The 18,881-nt window shown below is 36.3% G+C and overlaps 1 protein-coding gene across 2 annotated transcripts in view; it reads left to right on the plus strand.

The window, feature by feature from the left end:
• PLXDC2 (plexin domain containing 2) overlaps nt 1-18,881 on the plus strand; it is a 447,502-nt gene that overhangs the window by 384,508 nt on the left and 44,113 nt on the right. For both annotated transcript variants that reach the window (XM_027976592.2, XM_027976593.2), the window contains exons 11-12: nt 3,013-3,163; nt 4,595-4,633. In XM_027976592.2, the coding sequence (XP_027832393.1) occupies nt 3,013-3,163; nt 4,595-4,633 (190 nt within the window). The remainder of the gene's footprint in view (nt 1-3,012; nt 3,164-4,594; nt 4,634-18,881) is intronic.

Genomic DNA, 18,881 nt, shown 5'->3' on the forward strand with positions numbered 1-18,881 from the left:
CTTCAGGGGGTGCCATCTGTTCCTGCATTACTATGGGGAGGAAAGGTTTGGATTCATCTCCCCCAGCTACTGCTGGTACCAAGCTGATCTCCTTGGAGCATAATTAGTTTTTGGCATTTTTACCTTCAGCGCAAACCCTGCACTTTTATTTTACCTAATGTATATTGCTCCTGCTGTCTTTATAGCACACAGGTTTTGCTTTATTTTGTTTTGGTGGTAGAGACAAAAGAAAGGCCCCTTCAGAGATTTTTCTCTGCTTCTTGAAAATCCTCAAAATGCTTCAAAATTCTTGTTTTATCCAGAATCCACTTGTATTGTGGCAGGAGGACAATTCAGGAGCTGTAGTCTGCCTTTACTGCTATGAGCAAAACAAAGGTCAGGATTTTAGCTGAACCATTAGGGTGATTAAGGATACTGATATACAGATTTGTGTGTGTGTGTGTGTGTGTGTGTGTGTGTGTAAATAGAACCACAGGGGACGAACAATGTGCGACAGATTCCGTCTTAGACTTACTGAGCTTGAGAAGTCTGTGACATCCACATGCATATAATTCAATAGATGAATACTTGGGCCTAAAATTCAAGAGAAAAATGTGGACTGGAGATAGACATTTATGCATAATTAACATAAAGATGTTAATTGAAGTCATAGGTATGGAGGAGATTATTAGTGACCATGACTATAGAGAAAAGACAGGTCAGGAAAGATTCATAAGAACCACCAACCCTTAAAACAGAGAAAGAAATGGAGAAGCAGTTGTTAGACAGGTGTCAGAAAATTGATGAGTGTGTGTCACAGACTCTAAGGTTGGACAATGGACAGACAGTGCCAAATGCTAATGAAATATTGAGTGTACATGGAAGGTGTGGTAAATAAGGAGATATTTAGAAACACTGGTATGAGAAGTTTCAGTTAAGCTGTGCTGAACAAAAACAAACTTGTGGGCATCTGCAAAGCCCAAGGCTGGTCCATCTCTCTTGAATTCCAACTGTGAATGGAAGGAAAAGCAGGATGATCCCAGGATGCATGTGGAGAAGAGGGAAGATGGAGGTTTTAAAATAAGCTGGGATGTGCTTGAGTATGGTTAAGTGCTGATGATAACAAGACAAGAGGGAATTAAGATTAAATACTGAAGAGAAGGGAGGGGGTCAAATGAGCAGGTTCACAATCCCTGAGAAGGTAGCCTGGGCTAGGCCAGAGCAGACACTGAGGGAACAGCTATAAACAGTGGACCTGTCCATCCCAACAGGAGGAAGAAGGACGGATCAGTACATCAAGTAGGGATGCTGATCTGTAAATAAATTTTTTAAATTTTTGCTAATGATTCACTTATCAAAGATATAAAAAGTGAGGTGAAGGGTAAAATTGGGAGACACATTATGGAATGGCAGTTCTAAGTAGAGTGGAGAGGGTTTGAAATTGATGCTTAGGGTAATGAGAGAGGAGGTCAGCAAAGCTGGGCAGTATTGCCAGGCAGCACAGGAGCCCTTGCTGGGGATGCTGGAGGTGAGTTTGTGGAGCTCCCAGTGGGAGGATGTGTGGTTGTTCTCCAGCTCTCGTGCTCTCTCTCTCTTTCTCGCTTGCTCTCTCTCGCTCTCTCTCTCTCTCTGTCTCTGAGCTTTGGCGCAGGCAAGGAAAGGCAGAGTGTTTACTGTATTTGGTATTGCAGATTTTCTAAGAAGGTGATGTGGAAAACAAAATACAAAAAAAAAAAAAAAAACAGGGCTAGATGCTTAAAGATATTGAGCAGAGAGGTTGAACTAATGGGGAAAAAACAAGACTAAGGGGAGAGCATCATTGTGCTTGGGTTTTCTACAGAATCACAGGATAAGAAGAATGTGAGTAGCTACATTCATGAACAGCTACATGGATAGACAGGAAAAAGGATAACTGAAGGTGTGATTTCAGAACTAAAGCATCCCCAGCTGCAGAGAAGGTCCAGGGTGTGGGGATGATAACTAAAGTGGAGTCGAGGAGATCATGAGATTACCGAGGCTGAGAAGATGCAGGAACAAAAGCCTGCGGGACTGAATGGGCTGCCAGGATGATGGAGAGGGTAAGCTGGATCATATCTAACTAGTGACAAGGAAACCATATTGGATGTTCTTCCTGAACCAGCAATACAGTGCACTGGATGTTTCTAATGACAAGAGAACTTTAAAAAAGGTATTTATTTAAGAAAACTTTTCAGTTGTGGGATAAGTACCATCCATATGTATGTAGTTATCTTCTATTAATAGTCAAGGCCCACCAGAGGGATGAAGCACAAAGAGGTAGGGAGAAATACCAACTTCTAAACCATAAAAGTTTGCATGTTGGAAATCGTTACTGATAAATGTCATATTGTTTTTTCTTGAGGGCTATAAATGAAAACTACAATATGCACCTTGTCCTCGTATAGCTCTGCTAGGAAGAAAATATTCTAAGTGATTGCCTGAGCGCTGTTCAATCCTTTGTGTGGGTGGCTCTGAATATTTCATAAAGGAAGGCAAAATTTTAATCTTAAATATCCATTCAACCTGTGGGAACTTATTTTTGAAACAATGAAGTAGTATAGAGCAGTTACATTTTTCAAATTTAGCATTAGCAATTTGATGTGAATGGAATACATTCTTTCTTCACACACTTAGCCATGTCTTAAACCTTCTCTTTATATACATTTTTCTTCTAGTCTGTTTCACATCATGTCTTTTAAAAATATATTGATACAAAGTTTAGGTTAAGATCAACAGTAATATGAAAAGTTAAATGCAGAAATGACGGAATCCAAATATCTTAACATGGAAATGCTTTATAACATCCAATTTTAAATATATATATATATATATAAAGTCAGTAAAATCTATAACTGTAGTCCTGTACAAAAAGTATTCCTCATCTTGATTTGAGAGGCCTCTGTGCTTTACAGCCCAGCTTCCTTTTATTTTTTTTGTTTCTTCTATTATTTTTCTTCTTGATACAATTTTAAAATGTAACTCCTCCATTGTCTTCCCCTCTGTTTCTCTTATTAGTCAAAAGAGAAGATGTGTGACCCCACAGAGCCAGTGGAAAGTTCTACTCGAACCAGCACCACCATACGCGCAACCACCACACAATTCAGGGTCTTGACGACCACCAGAAGAGCAGCCACCTCCCAGTTGCCCACCAGCCTGCCCACAGAAGGTGCCCTGGAGACACTTTTTCTCTATTACTGAAGGAGGGAAAATTCACTGTTGACAAGTACAGGAGAGGTTCTCTAGGGGAAAAATTTTTCTTCAGCAAACTGGATTTCTTAAGAATGTCTAAAAGGGAAAATACAAAATTATGTTGGAGTAAAACTATGTGCTTTTTTTTTTAATGTATGAATGCCTTTTATTAAGATTTAGTCTTAAATGGTGACCTTGGCTACTAGAGCCCCTAGAAAAGAAAGAAAGAACTCTCTCTCTCATGTCCTTTCCTTCCTTCCTTTCTTGCTAAACTTTGTAATAACTGTGTTTAACATTTTAACCACAGGATAAGAAGGCAAAATGCATAGAAAATGTCCATTTATTTTGTATTCTGAATAATAGGTAATTCTACTAATACACAATTCTTATATTTGCCTAGATACAGTCAATAAAATATGCTGGTCTATAACCTTATAGAGAAGCGCTGCGTATGGCATAGAAATTGTACTAGAGAAGCATTTCCTTTGCCTGGAAAGGCAAAAATACTAGACAGCATAAATGCATGCACACAGCTCATTGGGGAAAGATGGTATATTAGCCCAAATCTGTTAGTCATTTATTCTGAATGGTGCCACTAGGGAGAGATGTGAGACCAGTTAGCCAAGAGTAAGCCTGAAGGGGAAAACATGGTCTTATTTATTTGCATAAGCCTTGCTTTAATTTGAATAGGATATTAAACTTGAATCTTTTGCTCTTAATTGAAATTTAATTGGATATTTAAAGTTAACTGGAATAAAGTGTTAAAATGAGGTGAAGAACAGCTGCTAAGTACATTTTATTGCTTTTAAAACCAATATTATATTTTAATCCATCTTATTTGGGGTTGTTATGTAGCCTGAGAAAAAATATTTCTGTAATTCAAATCCTCCCCTTTAGAATGAAATATACCATTAAAATTAAAAGCACATTCTGCATTTTGTAGGACAAGATATTTTGTATATTATTTTGGTCATATTTATTAGCAATGAATAAGCATTTAACTTTTGAAGTTAAGTTTGTAAATACTGGCAAATATTTACTGTTCCAATTAACTTGGAATTTCCTTGATCTTGGCTTTTAAAATAAATAAGAACTCTAGAGTCTAATTACAGTAAATCATTTTAGAAAATTAAAATAAATGTATTTTAAGTCAAAGTTATAACAGTGTACTTTTCTCATAGCTCTTAAGAGTCATATAAAACTTTACTAAAATTTTACAATCTTGATCTTACAAACTCAGGAAGTTTAGTACTGCATCCTATAAGGTAAGACTAACTCTCATTGACCTAGAAATTTACTCAGTAAAGTATCAAAATCCATTCCTGTTAAATAGTAATGCATTAGTAGACAACTGATTTTTGCACCTTAAAATTTTTTTTGTTGTTGTAACTTTGACTTTCTCTTCCAGATGATACCAAGATAGCTCTACATCTAAAAGATAATGGAGGTAGGAACTGACATTTTTCTTTTATAAATATTTTTAAGATACTAATCTATTTCATTCATTTAAACATGAGAAAGAACTTGTGGGCTTCTAAATGTAGAGTGAGGTCATATTTTACTCCCTGATGGTATTTAACACAGGAAGAATTCAATGGTTGGCTTGAAATGTCAAACTGTTTCAATAGCGGAGTGAAATTCTAATCTCAGTTCAGTTCAGTTCAGTCACTCAGTCGTGTCTCGGTGTTTGCCTATAAAACTTCAGGACGTCACTGACCAATTGCAAAGTGAAAATTTATCCACGTTCCTTGCTGTTTCTTGTTGCTGTAGTCCTTGGTTTATTGGTTGCATATTTGGCTATCTACAGGTATTGGGTTCAACCTTGTTTTGTACTACATTGACTATTCAACATCATTTATAATTAAAATTAAGAAAATAGAGCAATATGGAAATATACTTTTACTAGGCGTTTTTATCTTTTATGCAAAGAAAAAGACAAAAAGAAACTTGAGGAAGAATAGTTAATAAGTAGATAACTAGAGTTTTTCTAAGACAATTTAGGAATGTATGCAATAGTACTTGAAAATTTGAGGAAGAAAGGCTTTACCAAAACAAGCCTGTAAAAGATATTGACCAAAATTTTTCAAATAGTTCTTTTCCTTTTAAATTATGCTAGGTCATATGTGCAACTCTATCACAGAATGCTGGATTTCATAAAAGAGATGTAACTGTATTAGTAACTGTTTATTCAGCTCAGGAAGGGGGTTTCCTCTTAGCATCTTTTATGTAAATGTGGGTTCATTGTATTATTGATCTCTACACAGTCTCACTTTTGCAGCCCCAGGTGATAACCTGAGTAAGTCAGTATCCAACATATATGGTGTTAGGTATATTTCTCTCTGTATTTGTAGAGAATAGTTTCTAAATTACTCAGTCTAAGTCAAGAAAAAATATTTCTGTTTTTTCTTAGGTTACTGTATATCTATATATTTAGGTCAGTCCACTTAAAAGTTGCTTAGCCTCTTCATATATATCATTATCACATCAGTTTTCCATTGTCTTGCTTCTGTATCACAATATTTTATTTCATTTATTTACTTATTGTTATATTAATGCAGTAAGTGGATAGCTTCACAAGTGGCCATTTGCTACATATACACTAGCTAGAAATGAAATCTTAGTGTTGAAAGGACTATAGCAATTCCCCCATTCAAAATTTCTCAGAGCAGGTTGTTAGTGAACCTAAGTCTTGATGTTGGGGTTGCCTTCTTTGGATGGAGGGTGTTAAAAGGAGATAAACGGAATGAAGGAGGGGTCCCCAGAAGCTTCTGTTGTATTTGCTATATTTAATTATTAACACAGGTAGTAGTTATATGTGTTTGTTATATTGTTCTAGATTCTCTCTTCTTTTTTCTTTAATATGACTAAAATATTCTATAATGCTGACAGAAAGAAACTAGAGAAGGAAATGCAACCCACTTCAGTATTCTTGCCTAGGAAATCTCATGGACAGAGGCACCTGGTGGGCTACAGTCCATGGGGTCACAAGAGTCAGACATGACTTAGCGACTAACCAACAACAATAGAAAAAACAAAAGATTCCCGTTATCAAATAGCTATGAGATATTCTGGTTGAAAAAAAAATGTAAGAAATTTACTTTCTGGAAAACTGTTTAAAGCTTTTACCGTTCATTCATTCATTTACTTATTCCTGCCAAGTGCCTGCTAATTGCAAGGGATTGTATATGCTTGCAGCTATGGTAGTGAAAATGGTTTAGACAAGTTCCTGGCTTTCAGAAAGCATAGCTTCTAAAGAAACTTCAAGATGGTGATAAAGATTTAGCATCTGGCATTTCTCCACTATTTGGTCTTAAAATTTTTTTACAAATAGCTTTCACTGACTTAATGTTTTGAATACACTTTGGGAAATAGTTTTCTAGAATGTTACCAGTTATCCCAAGGAAAATCCTTAGTTTTGTTTAATGCAGCAAGGAAGAGCAAAACTCTGAAGATTTTTTTAATGCAGTGCATTAAAGCTATCTTATGACACTGAGAAATCAAGTTAAGTAAATTCCAAGATTGAAATGGAGGGCTTCTTTTTTTTTTTTTCAATCATACTAGAAAAATTGACTATTGGATTTTCAGATTATATTAGATCACTGATATCCATCAGGTGGCACAATGGTAAGGAATACACTTGCGAATGCAGAGAGACACCAGAGATGAGGGTTCAAACCCTGGAGCAGGAAGATCCCCTGGAGTAAGAAATGGCAACCCACTCCAATATTCTTGCCTGGAAAATTCCAAGGACAGAGAAGCCTGGCAGGCTACAGTCCATGTGGTTACAAAGAGTCAGACATGACTGAGCTACTCAGCACAAACGCATCAGGTACACGTCAGAGTTCCAAAATATCAGACTTAATATGTCTACACACTGGAACTCTTCATGGCTTGGTTTGCTAATGAAGCACGTTTCCTAAATATGCAGTTAGAGCAGACCAACTTGACCAGTGCTAAGATAAATGCTCCTTTCAAAGAGTACTTGAGATTGCACATTCCTTTTTATAGCAACTTTATTAAGTTAGATGCTACCACTGCTTTTTATTTTATGGAATATGGAAATGTAGGAAGGATTGCCAATTTAAATCCAACTTCATTAGTTAATTAAACATGTTGAAAACAGAACTCAGAATCGTTCTTCTCCTCCAACTTAACATTTTTTTCTTTTTTTTTTTTTGAGATTGATTTAATAACGGAAAAGGATGCCTAATTTAAATGCTTTCTCACATTTAGTGAGAATTTTTTTAAACGCAAGCTAAGACATTTGTATAAATTGCTGTATATTGCAGAGAAATTCGACACATTTTCTTTTAATTTAACTGGTTGTTCTTAAAACCACTTTAATTTAGAGATCTGCACTGTTCTAAGAAGAGGATGACGTTTATCAAAGTACTCATGTGTTGCTATACCCTGCCCTTTACATACGTACATCACCTTCTTTAGATATTGGATTACCTTGGCTCTGAATCTTCCTGGAATATTTCTATGACTTAAAGTAGTTGATTTTCTCAGTGGTATCCACAGCTGACCTGATTATATATTCACCTTCCAGGAGATTTTCCTTCATCTTTGATATGAAAACATAAAATACTTCTGAGCAGCCGGACACCAGAGGCACACAACAGGGCTTCTCATTCACAGGACCCAGACTGAGTTCCAGTCTGCAAAAATCACTCTTGATAAATCATCACTTGTGCACTGTATTTCCTGCTACAATTAGATCAGGTCTAGGAAGAGCCTCTGCATATTTCCAGCGAAGTTGTTTGATTGGAGACGTTTTATTAGTCTTCGGCATTGAGTGAAAATCCTCAGTTCTCTAAATAAGTTGGAGAAAAGAAACTGAAAAAATATCTAGACAAAGAGAATGATTCCTAATGAATGCAGGTCCCATTAGTAAGTTAGCACTAATTGGCCATTATAAATGGCTGAATACAAAATCTCAGAGGAACCAATATACAGATAGTGTTTTGTCTCCAACTGAAATGTTCCTACTTGCATGTTTATGGTATTAAGTTGCAAGTAATATATATGTCTAATTAAGTAGCATTTCTGCTCCTTATCCCTGTGAAAGGCAGATAAGAAGGAGGAGGTAAGAGGAGGAGGAGAGGGAGGAGGAGGAGGGGGAGAATCAAAGAAAAAGAAGAGGAAAGGCACTTATCGTTTCCTACACTCCAAGCACTCTTCTAAGGGCTGTACATGTATTAACTCATTTAATTCACACAACATCCTTGTGACTGGTGCTGCCCATATTTCCATTTTTTAGCTGAGGAAATGGAGGTACAGAAAGGTGAGGTTACCTGGCTAGTACGTGGCAGAGCTGCCACGTGAGTCTATTTAGTCCTAATGTGGATTCCAGGACCCTGGCAACCTCACAGTGTGGCTGCTCCCGAGTAATGCAGTCCTCTTAGAAACTTCACATGGGAGGCACCAATCTAAGGAGTTTCGCTCACACCTCCAGAATTCTTTTTCCTCTTTGATAACAACTGATTATACGTATAAGTATTTAGAAATGAAATTTCCTTTTGCCATGTAATTATGCCTTACTTTTCATTTTATCCTTTCTTTGAAAATCACAATGCATTGATCCCCCTGTGTAACTGAGTCCTTTCTGAAACGCTGGCATGTGTTCTGCAGACTGCAGGGGTATGCTTTGTTTATGTTCAAAAACTAAGTTCTTTCAGCCTTCTAGGTTTCTTGAGAAATTCAAGTTTAATTCTCTATTAAGGGGTTCCTAGAATGTATTCTTTAAATAATATGCATTTCTGTGGATAATGGTTATAAGCATTTAAAACTACATCTCCCTTGGGTTTTCAAATTCTGGCAAAAGCTTGTTAGAAGAGTCACATTTTTAAGGAATTACCTAGCTGTATGTTTTTAGCTGGTGCAACTATTGACTGCCTTATTTGGCATTTAATTAGTTGCTTCCAAATGACACTCACACTTACCACCTAAATAGAAATGTAAATGCCTTCAAGATGCAAACTGGAAAAAATTATATTTAGGGCTGAAACAGGTCTGCGAGTTGAATCAATGGCAAAGTCTCTTAACTGAGAATTGAAATCTTCAACCAGATTCAGCTCAATTTAACAAACAGAGTTGTGCCATTCTGCTACAATGCAGATGTTAAAATTATATCAAGCTCTAAAATCCTATGACTGATTTTATTATTTAAAATTTGTTGACTGAGATTTGGTACTATGATAATAATACCAAAACCTGCATTCTCTCTTGGTTCCTCTAAAGATTCTTCCTTCTGATAAAGTCACATTTCTTTTTAAAGAACATATTTGCATGTAAGTTCTTAATTACTAATGATATTTAAAGTATGAGCACTCGAGACCACTGGTGGCACTGTGACAATGCAGGTGGCACTGTGTTCATCATTTCTTCCCATTGGTAGGGAGTCTGCTAAACCTGGATTCTGAAAGGCTGTGTTCTTGAGTTGGAAGGTGGGGTCTTCATCAAAAGGATGCTGAAGTAACTACATTAAGCAGTTTGCAGAATGTGATCAAGTTAATTCTGGAGTACAGATCTGCAAAATGATTAATTTTAAAGAGTTAATACAGAAATATTACTTTGAATGAATTATGGAGTGGTCCGTCTAAATTCTGAATCTGTTGTGTTTAATCTCCTACTTCTGAACATATAAGGCTTTTTATCCAAAGATAAAATGTTAGAACATTATTCTGACTTTTTCACTAGACTACTTCTAAGGTTATATTTTTATTACCTAGTGTGTAGTGACAGATCAAGTATCTAGTGTTTCATTTATCATTCAGTCAAATTATTTTTTGACTTTAATACATAAATCATCAAAGTCACCTATCTTTCACTTTTTTCTCCTACCTTCCCTTGCTATTTGTTTTTTCATCTTTTTCTTTAGCAGCGATCACAGTCTTGTAAGCAAAGGGAAACCGTTATTACCTTTTGACAGACTATTGAGTATCTATCACTTACTGTTTCTAAAACTGTAAAAATAACGGCATTTGGTTTTATCTTTTGCTCTGTTTGACTACTTTTCATGATAGCACTAACTGTATAAGAAAGTGTACAAGTGCCATAATAATGAACATTTGTTATGCTTCAGAATATTATTTTGAATGTCCCCTATGGATTAAGAAATTCTCTTCTAAAATTTTGTTTAGAGTAGTATTTTTCAACTTTTCATGTACATAAGAATCATCTGGTTATTCTCATTTGATTATTCTAGCTCCTAAGAACCCCAGGGCTCAGACTGCTCTCCATAACACTTAAATCTGAGCCTCGGGATCTGGGATCCAGGCATCAATACTTTTTAAGCCCTCAGGCGATTCCCACATATAGTTCCATCAAGAACAGGTGGTCTGAGGCAATGCTTCATAAATATTAAGAAGCATTGGAGTCATCAGGGAAAGATAGAATCTATGCAAATCTGAAATTCACTTAAGAAATACAAGCAAACTATAAATTTAGGCATCATCAGCACATAAAGATAGTTGAAATTATCAGAGTGAATGAGATCACAGAAGAATAATGTAAAAATGAAAAGGGCAGAAGACTAATGAGGGAAAATGTACACGCATGCTACGTCACTTTAGTCGTGTCCAACTCTGTGCGACCCCATGGACTGCAGTCCACCGGGCTCCTCTGTCCATGGGATTCTCCAGGCAAGAATACTGGAGTGGGTTGCTGTGGGTATCGTCCTGACCCAGAGATCAAGTTCACATCTGTTATGGCTCACCTGCATTGACAGGCAGGTTCTTTACCACTAGCACCACTTGAGAAGCCCATAAGGGAACACAGCAGTTGAGATTTTGTTGGCAGGGGCGGGGAAGGAAAACTCAAACACAGCAAGACAATCAGAAGAATTTGGAATCACAGAAAACAAGAAGAAAATTTCAGGAAGCAAGTAGTGAACAATGCCAAAGACAAATGAAAAACAAATAGAAAAGTAACCATTGAATTAAATAGTAAGTTGACATTAGTTGATCTTGACCTGATAGTTCTATAGTCCACAGATGCACAGTCCCCAGAGAGAATCTGAGAAGTTGATGAGCAATACGAAAATTGAACTTAAATGGGACACGCTGCTATTTAAAGAAGCTTGCTGAGACGGGAAGTAGGATTTCTGTTGTTTTGTTTTAGGAGTGTATTTATATGTTAGAGGTGTTGAGAAGAAAAAAAAGATATGAAGAAAAGGAGTTGAGAGATGACTGAGAATGAAGTGATATATGTGCAAGCAGGGATGGGTCAGTCCACGTGGATGAGAGGAGATGGGCAAGAGGGAGAAGTTTAGGGAATTCCTCTTGAGCTTATTGTTTTCTCAGTGTGATAGGAGACAGCAATATGGCAAGAGTGAGTGGGAGAGGTCAGAGTATGGGGACCAGGAGCTGAGATAACCCATAGAACATTTCTGAAGGAAGTGGAAAAGAGAGCCTTTATGTATGTATGAAGGGTGAGCCGATGAGAACGTGGAGCCTGCTGACCATGGTAACCATCCTTGTGCTTCGGTGACATCAACACTGAATGTTTTCATGTGTGCTTGAATCAATGCTTATTGATCCAGGAATCATGGAAGATGGATTCCTTGAATCCATATGGAATACGAAATATGTTGATCCAGCTTAAGCAAACAAACAAAAATTTTTCTTTGAGAGAAAAAATGTTATTTTTTAAAAGACATAAAGCTTTAAAGACAGTATTTTAACCTGTTAGATGGTAAATTTAGTTTAATATTTTTAGCAGCTAGGTTTTCACTGACTTACTGTTCTATTAAGACTAATTTTTGCTTGAATTTTATTCTGCATGGTCAAATAACACCACGCAAAATTTAAAATGTATCTTGGGTAGCAAGGACAGGCATTAATTATTTAACACTATTTCATAACAGTAAGTACTGTGACCAAATGTTATTATTTTAGTTACAGTAGTGAATTAGCAACTAATTGGATCAAATTTCAATAAGTGATTTCAACATGTGTTAACATTATGCTCAGCAACTACTAAAGAAAAAAAAATTTAATATAGAGTTAAATTGAAATGGAACTCTAAGAAATATCTGTTTAACTTAAAGAAGGCAGGAGAGGAAGAAAAAATGGACCACATAATGGATGGACACAAAGGAAACAAATAGCAAAATGAAAGACCAAATTCAGGCATACCAATAATTTTACTAAATGAGTCAGAAATTCTGTATTCAAAAGAAAGCATAGCCATAAAAATATTGTACAAAAATATTCATAGCAACTGTATTCATAATTGCCAATAACTGAAACAATCCAGATGTTTGTCAATAGAATAAACAAATTAAATATTTCATAAGATGGACTACTACTCAGCAGAAAAAAAAACAAACTGCGAATACATGCAATAATATAAATAAAACTTTAAATCATTCATTTAGGTAAAAGAAGCCAGGTATGAAAGAGTATATATAGTATGATTTGATTTATGTGAAATTCAGGATAGATGAAACTAATCTACAGTAAGAGGAATCAGCACAGTGGTTTCCATGGCAGGGTAAGGTCAGGATTGATGGGAATGAAATTAATCGATTGACTGATTGATTGAAAATTTTCCGAAGGCATGGAAATAGTCTGTATGTTTGTTTGGCTGATGATTCCTTTGGTATATAAGATCTGTGCATTTCAAGGATGCAAATTTTACCTTAGTGGGAAAAAAAAGTAAGAAAACAGAAATGTCGATGTGTTTCTCATGAACTAGATAGTTTTTTCTTAACTCTCATGAGTAAATTTTTTCAAGCTTCTTAAAATTCTCAACAAAAGAGAGCAAAAAGATTTATCCTTAGCAAAGAAGCTTCTCTAATTAATAAGCATAAAATTTAATACCTCTGATTACTTGATTCGTGGTTTACTTTAAATTATTCTTAGAATCCTCCCATGTAGTTGCTAATAGTGATAAAATTATCTTGCAATTCTTGGACTGTTACTGTACACCAGGCATTCATCTAAGGGTTTTGCATGTTGATCTCATTTAATCCTCAGAGTACCCCATGAAGAAAGTCATACTATAATCCTATTTTACACATGAAATATCAGAAGGACAGGGATTTAAGTATTCTGTCTGGGGGCCCTCATCTGTAAGGGATGTAGCCTGGCTACAACGCCAAACACTCTGCTGTCGGAGCATGCGCTATGCTCCCCATAGCCATCCTGGCCTGCAACCTGGGAAGGCTTCTCCAGTTGTGACACTGAATGTGGGGGGAGAATCCTCTTCACCCTGTACCTATCAGAGTGAAGACAGATGCGTGTCCAAACCACTGAGCTAATCTAGAGCCTTCGCACCTGCACACCTCTCAGTCACAGCTGTACTACCAGGTCAGTATGAAGCCTTCTTGAAATTGTTCACGTATCAGGATCCTTTTTCTCACTGAAGCTTGAATGCATGTTGAATGAAAGTATGGGCACTGTGTAGCCATTTGCCTGCCACTCCACCTCTACTAAAGCCATCCAGGATCTCAGCAAACAAGGACAGCACCAGGTGCCAGTTCATGATCAGAGTGAGCCCCGCGGGTCCTCTGAGCCCATCCCTCGACAGGTTAAGTGCCCAGGTGACTATAAGATCCATAGTGGTGCTTTATACCCACATGCGGGGCCAGTTCACAAAGCTGATTTGATGGGAAAGGTGAGACTGAGACTAGTGCTCACCTCCAGGACTAATCATATTCTATCCCACATTCAAAGTGTGGAGCTCTGTATTCCAGGAAACTTGATGTTCCAGGACCTAAGGGAAGACAGTCATGACAAACACACTTTTTTAGCATCCTTCTTCCCAAGCAGGCCAGCTGAATCTGCCCCCATTTAAGGCATTATCTGAGCCGTGTTTTGGCAGTTCTGATGTGAAACATACCCTTCAAAACTGGTCCTCAAGTGGTTTCAGTTTTTTCTTTCCACCCTTGATATATGTGCCTGTTTTATTAGCTCTGGTGACACAAATCAAAATACAGTTCGAAGCTCTACCTAAGTTTATTTTTTTCCAATTTCCAATTCTGTCTTTTGAGATACATTCATATAGTCCTGCCCATTTACCCTCCTGGGAAATTTCATACATCAACCGCAACAAATAGCAAAAAGTTTTGTGGTTGTTAACATCAAGGGCTAATGTTCAATCCTGAGGTACCCACAAGGGCCAAATTGACATCTCCAGCAACTAAATTAACCCATGCTTTCATAGGAGGCACATAGGTTCTCATTAATTGTAAATATAAACTCAGGTGCCAAAGAACTTGAGACTGGCTTAATATTTAGCAGTTTTCAAAAGAAGCTCTCCGTAAGGTTCATATTCTTTAGACAGCCTACCAAACCACAGCAGCTGGGCTGCAGATTCTATGTGGCGTGGCCATGTCCCAGCTACTGCTAGAGTCTGGGGAGAGACGGGTTCACTCTTAAGGAGCTTGGTGGTTTGTTTTCCTTCAAAGGGGTAGACAGTGAAGGTACATGGAGATTGATCTTGATCTTTCCACTGGAAAAGCTATTCACTGAGACATCCTTGCTTTATCCAGCATGCACTTAAGCTGCCCATTTCCATGAATAATTTCAAGAAAGCCTCATATTGACTTGGTAAGACAGCCATGATTAAAAGAAATGGCAATAGCAAGGGTTCACATTAGCTAAGTGGTTTGGACACACATCTATCTTTTCACACTGATGGGAGCGAGGTGGAAAGGTTCCTTCTCTATAATCAGAAAACATGATGGGTTTGATAGGGAAGCAAACATTTATTGCATTTGTATATTCGTTCATATGTTTGTATATAAATGAACTGGCTTCATAAGTGACTTCATTCAAATGGACAGGATAAAATGGCATGAAGAGTCACTGTCTTCTGTACCCCCACATCTTGAAAGTACATTGTCAACCTATTCTTTGGTATTCCATTGTAATTGTGAATATATTTGTCATATATATTTAATATATGTTTACTATTTAGATGGGAAACTTAACTACTAACATTTCTGTGAGTTATTTTATAGAAGTAGAGACATTTTTAGAGAACAATTTCTAAATATGCTTTTAAATGAAGAAGCAGGACAACTTGATATAGAAAGCTGATGTTAGGAAAACTTTAAAAGTTAGATCTTATAAAGAGCTTGATTGCTGAAAATATTAGAGACACGGGTCAATTATTACAAAACATAGCACATACAAATAAGAAATGAAAACCAGGATGCATCATTACAAGGATTTGCTTTTGGTGTTACGGTAGCTATAAATGTGGCGAATCCCCTGTTTTTGATGCTCACACACACACATGCACAAAAGCACTAATCACATAACAAGGCTAGTAGCAGACTGGGTGGTGACTACTCTCCAAATTCCCTCATTTTGATGGAATCAAGCATTTCTTTTAATATGATTTCACGGAAATTTTATTTAGCCTTATTTTCCTGAGATAAAAGGTAGCGGATTATTGTTTAAAAAGGATTGTCATACCCTAAGCTCTTTTAAGCCAGAACATTTTATATGTTTCCCTGAATGAAATTTCACAGCTGCTCTGTAGTAGCACAGGCTGCAGACAAGAAGCTGGGCCAGCTGCCCCTGCCAGAATATTATTCTCACCACACATAATGCACTTAGCTGTGTTTTGTGCACCATTTTAATATCTTTTCACAGTACTTACTCAAATCCCTCCTAAGGAGATGTCATCATGTGAATTATGAATGAATGTAGGGTCACAGTGATTCGTATTGTGGATTAAGTATGGCTTGCATAATAGTTTCAAGGAACCCTAATACTCAAATAATATTGACAGATTGGTAAGCATCCAAAAGAAAAAATAGGGACTCCATGATTAAGAAAATGAAAGAACAAAGAGAATTATGAGAAATAAGAAGATATGTAAAATACTCAGAGAAACTCTAAATGAAGTCAAGGTCATGATCATGTTTGTAGACAGTTAAAAGAGCCATGAAGGAAATTATGTGAGCTATGAAATGAGATCAGTTGCAAGGGAAACTTCCAAAGGAAAAGTCAATTTAGTGAAAATTTTTACTTTTACTTGATTTTGTGCTGTTACATTTGGTAGCTTATAAATGGGTTCAGTAATATTCCACAGGGAAGCTCGTGTGTTTTCAATCCAAAAATGCAGCACTAACATTTTAAGCATTTTGTAGTTCAACTTCATTCTAAAGTGTTGAGAAGGAACACTTGACATCATCTGTATAAGATTTATGGAGTTTTGAACAAATTCATGCAAGACTTTGCCCAAAGCCTCTTGGTCCCCCAAAAGACATTATATGTTGTGGAATTTGTAGGTTTTTTTAAAAGCCAAGAGAATAGTTAGATTTAGTACTAACTCTTTAAAGTGAATAAAATTTCGGACAAGGAATGTTTCTATTTTAGTTTTACTTTATTGTTGGACTTTAGTTACTGACAAGATTTAAAAATGGGTATGATCATTTCAGCAGTGTATTAAAACCTCTAATGTATTCAAGAATTGTACTTCTAAATATCATTATCAATACTACATACATATAATGCTGAAAAAAAAATAACAGACGTAGAAAGACTGAGGAGACACAGAGGTCTAAAATTAAATGCTACACCTTGAAGAAACAAAAGGTCAATTTTTTTCCTTCTTTCCTTCTATCATCTTTCTTCTACTTTTTTCATCTTATCTTTTATCAATAATTTATGAACTTTTCTTGGTGCGCAGAAAATTAAACACACTTACATGAGGTCCTGGATATTTTTCAGAATGTGCTTAATGCCTTTTAAAAATCCGTCATCTTTGCTATCATGGTAGCTATAAAACTTACCAAAAGATAGTATAATGCTTTGATTGATTTGACAGTTCTCAAAGTCCTCTCTGTGTCTAAATATTGATCTGTGTTTTATAAAGTGCTAAAAGTTAGAAACTCATAAGAACTGGTAGGTCACTCTGTGGATCAGATGGGAGTATATTATCTTTGATACTATTGATTTTCTGTGCTTCATTTATGTTTTAAAGTATGCCTACAAGAGAACAGAAAAAAGGCTTTGATTTGGTAGGCTTTTCAAATATATTTATATATTTCCTCTTTTATTTTTGGCTCTGAGGCTCCCTTTGGGGGGGTCTTATTGTCTCTTATCATTAACTCATCGTATTTAAATATACAGTATAAAAGCAAACAAACGAAAGACTCGAATTGTCCTCTGTGTGATACTGTGTGTGTGTGTGAGAGAGAGAGAAATTCTTCAACTTTTGTTCACTTTGGGACGTAAATGAAATAGCATAAGCCATTTCTAAGAATGGAATAAGAACTTGGTTTTTCAGGCTAGATTCCTCCTGACGTCTTTGAATATTCCCCCAACTCACATAGACTCTGACGAACTTTAGAAGTTTGTATCTGAAACAGGTTCAGAGTCTTCTTCGACCTACTTCTTTCTGCCTATTTCCAAGAATAATCAGTTGTACCTCAGGAATGAATATTGTCAGAGATGACATCTTTGTTCATTGTCTTTTCTGAGGAATGAAATCAATTTATTTGAGCAATCTGCCCTCTAGGTGAATGAACTAAATTTCAATTATGGAAATTACTAGCACTTGCTTAAGCATTTTAAATTTCAACTTGGGTTTGAGTTGATCATGATTTTTATCACAGACGGTTCTCTGTGTTGTTTGCAGTTTCCCATAAGTGTGTAAACCCTATTCCCTTTCATTGAAAAGTGGTATCAAACTGAAAACCAAATAGTGAAATAATTTGAAATCAAAGCACATCAATGATGTATTCACTTTATCTCCAGATTTAACATTCCTTAATGTGCCATCATAATACCTGTTAATAAAGAAAGCAGCTAGAACAGAGATGCAGAAAGCTTGGCTAAATAGTAAGAGCAAAAGAGAAGTTCTCCAGAGACATGAGTACAATTTTTGCCACTTCATTTTGATTATTTCTGAAGTATTTAGAAATAGCATGGGCTTGGGACACCAAGATACCCCTGTAATATTTTGAAATTTGCTACATTTCTCCTTAAATGATTTGTTCTAATTATGACACATCGTAAAGTCATGTGCATGTTCATGGGTTCCTAAGTATTTCTTCTGTCTACTGGTTAGTAATATTTTGAAAATCCATGAAAATAGTTTATTTTGTTCAAATCATCATCATCCAAAAATGTTATAAAATGCTTATCGGCTTGTAACGAACTACATTCTGTACAGGTTTCATTAGATATGAAATGGTGTCTTAACATCCATACCAGCACTGCAAAGAATTTGTAAAGGAGGATATTATAAGTAGCCATTATTAGAAATATAGATTAATAATTATTGTGAGTATAAGCATTTATGCCTAAATAAAAAGAGTGAGTGGATTTCAAGGAATAAATGCAGTTATGATTATGATTTTTTATTTTAAAGACTGGCAACATATGCCTGCAAGTCATAGATCGTTTTATTGATAAGAACTGCTGAGTTCTTGAGTGAAACATGTCCCTAGCTTTCCTCTTCCTTCCTGAGACAACTGTCCCTTGCCTGCTGCCTTCTCAACAGGCTCTGGGTCTCTGGCCCATTTGAGAAATCATAGTTCAGGGTCAAGTCACAGGTGTCTTTTCCTTCCCTTCCCCATCTTCACATAAACACACACACAGAATTAAACTAGACTTTATGATGCTTCTGAAAGATTACTAATCCCAGAAATAGAACCAGATGCTGTTTGGATGAATGCATGCATGGATGCATGAATGGAAGAAGAAATAGATTAATGGAAAGAGGGA

The sequence above is a fragment of the Ovis aries genome, chromosome 13 (genome assembly GCF_016772045.2).
Source record: "Ovis aries strain OAR_USU_Benz2616 breed Rambouillet chromosome 13, ARS-UI_Ramb_v3.0, whole genome shotgun sequence".
Taxonomy (NCBI): Eukaryota; Metazoa; Chordata; class Mammalia; order Artiodactyla; family Bovidae; genus Ovis; species Ovis aries.